This window comes from Dermacentor silvarum, chromosome 1 (assembly GCF_013339745.2).
Source record: "Dermacentor silvarum isolate Dsil-2018 chromosome 1, BIME_Dsil_1.4, whole genome shotgun sequence".
Classification (NCBI taxonomy): domain Eukaryota; kingdom Metazoa; phylum Arthropoda; class Arachnida; order Ixodida; family Ixodidae; genus Dermacentor; species Dermacentor silvarum.
Window position 1 is genome coordinate 364,416,309 of NC_051154.1, and position 7,769 is coordinate 364,424,077.

The 7,769-nt window shown below is 47.2% G+C and overlaps 1 protein-coding gene across 1 annotated transcript in view; it reads right to left on the minus strand.

Annotated features, from left to right (window-relative positions):
• Positions 1 to 4,801, minus strand: part of LOC119437444 (L-sorbose 1-dehydrogenase-like) — a 56,530-nt gene extending 51,729 nt beyond the window's left edge. The window contains exon 1 of the mRNA XM_037704472.2: positions 4,560 to 4,801. Within this exon, the coding sequence (XP_037560400.1) occupies positions 4,560 to 4,752 (193 nt within the window). The 5' untranslated portion in view covers positions 4,753 to 4,801. The remainder of the gene's footprint in view (positions 1 to 4,559) is intronic.
• Positions 4,802 to 7,769: the final 2,968 nt, after the last annotated feature.

The window sequence follows — 7,769 nt, forward strand, 5'->3', positions numbered from 1 at the left end:
TGCAAGAAAAAACATGTAACTGTGAGCCAAAAAAGATGGCGGCTTGATGGCATTATCTTCCCACGCGTGCAATATTCGGCTTATCTGGGGGGGGGGGGGGTCACGTGCTCAAACGCGCACATAAGGAGAACGCGCGTCTTCTCTAGCCCTGCCTCAGCTACGAATGACTTCGCGGTTGACGCTTACGCGGCCCTGCGCCGTATCCAATTGTTGGTAACCACTGGTGGGTGCAATGATAAAGGCGAGCAGGGATGGCTGCTAACTGCATGCGCGCTTTCCGTCTTCCCAGGCTGTCTTTCCGCGCCCCTAGTGTTGCAGATTGCTTAGTCTTTAAGAGACAGGGGTAATTGGAGCTCGCTGACAGAGGCCGTCCTGTAGTGGATATCAAAATGAGCAGTTGATGAATCTCAGTTTTGTAGTCCCTGTGAATCGCACGGCGGTACTAACCGTTGGACCCCGCTGCCGGCGTTAGTAATGCCAGCATTGCGACAGCGACTGCTCATGGCCATCCAGTCAGATATTTACAGGTTTACATGGTGCGTGCATTACACGATGCTTGTGATTTTAAGTAGCAAGTAAATGTTACTACAATTCATTAGCGCGATATAACTAACGTATATACTCTTGTAAGGGCCGCACTTTTTGTCACGATTTTGACGACATTTACATGGCACCGGGCTCTTTTATATAATTTTACCAACTACGATTATCAAGTCCGCTGTAAACCTTCGCGATCGCCTCCTCGCGCCATCTAGTAGCGACGCGCGAAAGTACACTACGCCCGAAAATTCGCTGTTGAGCGCGATCGTAATCAGCGCACCGAACGCGATTGTTTTTCGGTAAAATTTTTTTTTTAGGACTGGCTCTCAAGTTGTCGTTCCTGCCTTTAGACGGGTGCGGACTTTACATGGATTTATACGATAAGGATCTTGCATCGTGTAATTGTCTTATTCTTTGCTATCACTAATACTGCTGCGCCTTTCCGGCGAAACCGACCCCTGTGTTTTTTTTGTATTGTTTTTATTGTGAGCCCGAGTAAAAGCGCTGCTACGAATGGTTGCTATTGATTCCGATTTCTAGTGAATCCGGCTTCGCCTAATTTCGGTTACCGAGTGAATTACATGTATTTATAACCTCTGCGCATGCAAATTGCGCTGTTTCTATACCTAATAAATCTTGTAAATTACTGGAAGAGTTCTTTTTTTCCCATGAGTGGTTAGCATTGCCTATTGGAAAGAGAAGCAATGCTGAAACAAATATCATTCACGTGCATTTCGCACACCGTTGATAAAAGACTGCCGACCGATGGAGTCACTGAAGTCTGCAGGTCTTTTTCAGTGTCAAAAAAGCACGCAAAGCAAATTGAAGTGAGTTGAACATACAGCAACATATTCATTCCCTAGGCATAGGCTATTCATTCCATTAGAAATAATGGTCAGTTGGCTACCTCCGTCTCTTTAAAAAACATAATGAACTTTGTCCTGTGTACACATTGAAATATATTGTGTCTGTGCATGGAAATTATAAAAAGATGTTTAAGCGAAAAAAATACGGATGAGGTAGCCGCCGCTGGTGCTTCTGAGGCGCTTGTCTTTCCATTGTCAGGATTTGCAGAAATAAAGCGTTAGTATGAATAAAAGCCATGCACGTCCGCACCAACAGTGATGGGAGTCGTCGCCATACTCTTTCCCCCTCATTATTAGTCAAACGGGATGTAAAACAAAAAGCGCTTCAAGGCCAACACACACACATAAGCACGCGCGCATACGCTGTTCATATTTAAGCTTTACAGAATTTTTAGACATCGCCTGTGGCAGGTAGCATAATTGTTATCGTTGAGCTGGGTTATTCGATGATGCGGACATTAGTAGCACGAGAAATGGAAACACATTCAACTAATTAACAAAAATACACTAATTTAGTTAATCACTTTACGACACATACTGCAATTTACGAATTGTACCCGGTGAGCTTGTCAGGCGTATCCAATCGGAATGAGTTTCCAAAATGACACCAGCTTGGAGATATGTGCCATAGAACTCGCCGTAAAAATGCACTGTTGGTCCACTTACCTGTTAACAAAATTCTGTTTTATACATTGAAGCACAAAAGTAACTGGAACGCCCATGTAATTTGTCCCACAATTTGGGAAGTAATATCGCGAAGCCGGTGTCATCTGCCCATTCACGTCAAGTGCATGCGTTTTGCACACACACACACACACGCACACACGCACACACGCACACACGCACACACGCACACGCACGCACGCACACGCACACGCACACGCACACGCACACGCACACGCACACGACACACACACACGCACACGCACACACACACACACGCACACACGCACACACACACAACACACACCACACACACACACACACACACACACACACACACACACACACACACACACACACACACACACACACACACACACACACACACACACACACACACACACACACACACACACACACACACACACACACACACACACCACACACACACACACACACACACACACACACACACACACACACACACACACACACACACACACACACACACACCACACACACACACACACACACACACACACACACACACACACACACACACACACACACACACACACACACACACACACACACACACACACACACACACACACACACACACACACACACACACACACACACACACACACACTATATATATAGATTGCTTCTCGTTCAACGCCGAATTTGTGTGGTTCTATTTGACGGAACGCTTGAAGACTGCTTCACCTCCGCGGCGTATCTGCCCGGTATTCCACTGTCTCAGGGATCTGCCAACGCATTCTTGTCCGTGCGCCTCGATACGGACGTAAGCCGGCAAGGGGTGGCTTAGGTTCACATAGCGGCGCGTGGCCCATAATGGAGATAGGTAGAGGAGAGGGGGTAAGAGTGTGGCGACGGCGCCTGTGCACGTGACCCGCGCTTCTGTGGTAATAGCGTCCCGCGCGTCAGAGGTGCCGGCGTGGCTGCAGCAGCGGTTGCGTAAGATGCATGGAAGGTGCCGTGACCGCGGCGGTGCTTGTAAGGGCGTAGTGTGGTGCCGTATAAAAAAATGTATGATTTTATAATGTATGCAGCCCATGCATGTAGCCTAAACAGCTTCGCTGGTAGGCGAAATGCAAAAACACCCATGTACTTAGATTTGTTGCACGTTAAAGAACCCCAGGTGGCCCAAATTTTCTCGAGTCCCCCACTACAGTGTGCCTCATAATCAGATCGTGGTTTTCGCACGTAAAACGCCACATCTTCATTAATCCGTCCCCATATGTATGCTGCGGCCCTACGAATTTTGTGCCCGACGCAGTGGCTTAGAGGCTATGGCATTGCGCTGTTAAGCACGAGTTCGTGCGGCCTAACCCCGGCCGCGGCATTCGGAAATGTATGAACGCCCGTGTTCCGTGCATTTGGGGCACGTTAAAGATCCCCTGGGGGACAAAATTAATCAGGAGTCCCCCACTACGGCGTGCGTATAGTGGTTTTGGCACGTAACACCCTATAATTCATTCAAACGTTTCTTCTCCTGCAGTGGCCCGTGCACACTTCTGTGCGGAAACATACGATTGATTGAACGGCCACCCTTTCGTCCATAACGAGACACTTCTGGTGCAAGAGCATTCGTGCTTGCATTATTGGAGTATATTGGACGGCGATAGTATCGACTTAGTCTCCAGGTATACGGTTGGTCGGAACCGTGAACACATAATAAGAGCCAGTTTTCCCCAGCATACGGCAGGTAGCTGACATAGAATGGCGAAAAAAATAGGCATAGAAGGTTGCACTCAATCCCCTAAGCATACGTCGCACTATTGAGGGTTGCAAGACCAGTTACAGGGTAATGTCACGAAACCGAGTCAACACAGCTAGCACTCCAAAGCTTCAAAAGCTGACGAAGGGGCTCACTAGCTAAGGCTCACTAGCTGCTGAGAACCAGGGCTAGAGTTCGGTAATGTGAAAAGTTGGGCGATTTGGTGATTAATCATCATACCGTGTTGGTAAAGCAGCGCACTTACCAGGACAAAGCGGAGAGACAAGACTGAGTGAGTGTCGTGTATTCTTGTGTCTCGACGCTTCGTCCTGGTCAGTGAGCGCCTTCACGTGCGCGAAATGATGTCTACAGTTCGATTCGAGACTGCGGTGACCACAATACAACGGGAGATGAATGCAAAAACTCTTGTTTATTCTGTTTTAGGTGCATTCCAAAGAACGCCAGGTAATATAAATGAGTCCGACATCTCCCTTCAGTTACAACCAACTTTGCAGTTTCGGAATGATAAATTGAATTTTAAAAAGCCTTTTAAGGCGAGCGTGAGGGTTCTATTTAGACTGCACAGTTTCCTTCAAGTGCAGAATTCTTTTTTGAAGATTACACGCCATATACTTTGGTTCTTTAACGCGTCAGGAGACGGGTATTCGTTCAACGGGTAATATTGCCTCGGTAACTGATAGTTATTGGCTCTATCGCACTGCGGGAGTCAAGGCCCGTTTGCTCACCGATTACGTAGTCGTACTGTTGCCGCAACTGCCCTAGCTCGTAGTCCTGCAGCACAGGTAGGTCAGTGAAAGGAACGTGCACCAACAGGTTCACCAAGGCCACCATAAGACTCAGCTCACTCTGGGGCGCAAGGCTGCCGACACCAACGGACCACGGCGGGCCACACGTCGTCGCGTTTAGGCTGCAGCTCATGGTGCTGCTGATTCGGTATTCCCGGGGAACGAGATGCGCTCTACGCTGCGAGACGACTACTTTTTCTGGCACGCTAATCAAATAGAAGAGAGAGTGGAGGATGTACAATCGTCCTCAACTCTTTCTTTTGATTCGCGAACGACAAAAAGCAGTCGTCTCGCAGCGCGGATCGCATTTCTTTCCCCGTGCTATCTGCGCAACTTTAAAAGGTTCAGCAGCCCCTTCGTTCTGTTTATCTGCTACGCGTGCTGACAGCGTGCTGTAGCCTGTGTCATTTGAATTGGTCAGCGGCATATAATTTTACGCCCGTCAGCACGGGCGCGTACAGATGTTGCGTTCCGTAGGAAATAATATGCGCGCTCACCAGAGATAAGTAATGTGCGAGTGAAATGTTACCGGCACCCGCTCAGAGGTGCAACTGGGCAAGCCGTTTCGCGTACTATTGGCTAGGGGATAGCGTGACACGTACAAACATACAGAAGACGAACTCGCGGTACCCACGCGGCGAGTTTCTGTGGTTGGGCCCGTCCGCCTATGCATACGACTTGCGGATGTTTCGCTCGAACTGATGAGGAGAAATAAAGCAAGTCAAACACGCCGCAGAAGCCGAGGATTGTGAAAGCGCTGACTCATCCTTGCTTACCACCGCACCGGCGCTGTGGCACAGAATCCCTCTTGCGAATATAGACAAACTTCATGGTTTTACACAAGAAAGCTGTGACGTCGCTAGCACGCAGGGGCACTGGCAGAATAGAAGAGAAACACTTTTTTGTGGTTTGTCGCCGATCCACTTTAGTTCTTGGCAGCAATATTCAGTGGCTTTAGTAGTTTCACTATACGACGATAAAAAAAACTCGGGGCCACGACAATCACACGCGCCTGCCAAGACCAGCAGGTTCCCGCTAGGCAACGGTACGGCGCTATATGTATGGCGCCATGGCCTGGAGCAGGTCTGTAGGTATTCAGCAGGCTTCGTGATAATTCATATGCGTATATGCAACAAAACAGAAATATGTTCCGGCATGGGTCTCCGCGTTAAACAAAATACTGCGTGGGTGCTAGCTGTAGGAGTGTAGCACGCTGATGTTTACCTCCGGCACGTAGGGCACTCCTAGGTTGCAGATAACGAAAATCTTCTATGTACCATCCCCAAATATTGCATCAAAAAAATTTATGGGGAGTCTTCTTGGAGACTGCAGAACGCGAGTGGTCTCCTAAAGAAAGGGGGAGCTGCTACGTTTAAAACATACACTCGTCCAAAAAGAATATAAATGCAAATTTAGTATTAAAATTAATTTATTATATGGCTAATCTGTGTATTCAACTACCCGCCGTGGTTGCTCAGTGGTTAACGATACACTTAACGAGTCGTGGGAGGCGCGACTCTCCGAACTGGACTTGGGAAGCCAATTGGCGACCCTCGACCAGGCCCGGCGCGCCGCAATAGCCAGTGGGGCCCTGGAAGAGGGGCTCCACCCACAGTAACCAAGCACGATCTTTAATTAAATAAAGTTGTTTCTCACTCTCTCAGTGGTTATGGTGTTAGGCTGCTGAGCACGGGGTCGCGGGATCAAATCCAGCCCACGGCGGCACCGTTTCGATGGGGGCGAAATGCAGAAAACACCCGTTTACCTAGATTTAGGTGCACGTTGAAGAACCCCAGGTGGTCCAAGTTAATCTGGAGCCCCAACTATGGCGTGCCTCATAATCATATGGTGGTTTTATCCTGTAAAACCCCATAATTTAGTTCAATTTGTTTGTATTAAACTTTGAGAACACTCTCTTGATGATTTTAGCCATAACAAGATTGACAATTTTTTTTGCCCCTAGCTGATAGAGTGTCGCACTTATGACGTTGTAGGTACACGTGAAGCATGTGGGTTGGCTCTCAGTGAAAAATATTTTTAATCTTCTCAGTGTTCGCATCTCTCAAAGCGACTTTTCTACGCGTTCTAGACTTTTGTGATTTACAATTACAAAGTAGTGCTTTTTATGTCCAGAATCTGCGGGCTGTTAAGAAAACAATCTGAAAAGGAATGAACTAACCGGGAGCAGCGTCACGGCATTAGTATGCGTCATAGTGCGTTTAGGGTAAGGGTTTGCGACTGGCCTTTTAATGCTCGCCGCGTGGGTATTCATTCCTTACCTGCTGCCGAAGTTACTCGACTGGACTCTTGAGCACATTGCCGCTACTTTTTGAGCTTCATGCGGAAGACAAGCACTTCACAATCACCTGTAACAAAACTATTTACTACTTTGTGTACTACTTTATTGTTTGCTACTGTTGCTTTAAGATTTTACTATCATAATTGCTCTTGCACAGGAGGTCCCGATACAGTCTTTGACATGGGACCTCCTTCTGTATACTAAATACTTGTTATATGTCCCAACCATTAATATTGATACTGAAGGGCAAACTAACGTTATAAAAAGCTATGAGCGTACAATCCTTGCCTTGTTTTGACGACATTTATGGGCGTATTCTATTACACGTCTTATCACGCATCATTAAGTTTGCGCTGCATTAAGGTTAGTTAGAAACATCAGAAAATGCAGATGTACGGGCCGCGAGGAATGTGCGCCTCTGTCAGCGAAATATTCGGTCACATTGTAACTTCACGATTCCATCATATAGTGGGTAATGATCACGGCAATTCAATTATTTTTTCAGTAACCAATTACACATAACCAGATACTTCAATAATGAGACAAGCTGTTACAGGCGACGCAGCTTTGAGGACCTGAATTTCGCGATAAATACCGTAAAACTCCTGATATCGTCCTCCGCAGCAGCCTCGTAAATGCGCATGTTCTGGCAGGCATACCCGGGGGCTCAGTGTTACAAGAAATTATGGCAGAAATGTAATGATAAATCACAGGCTAGTACAGATACTGGATTGCCCAACACGGACACAGGACCTTTACCAGTCCATACTTATTTTTTTCAGATGAAACCTTCAGCCATGATGTCATTGTTGAAGATGGGATTTCAGATCATAAATCCGTGGTAGCTGACA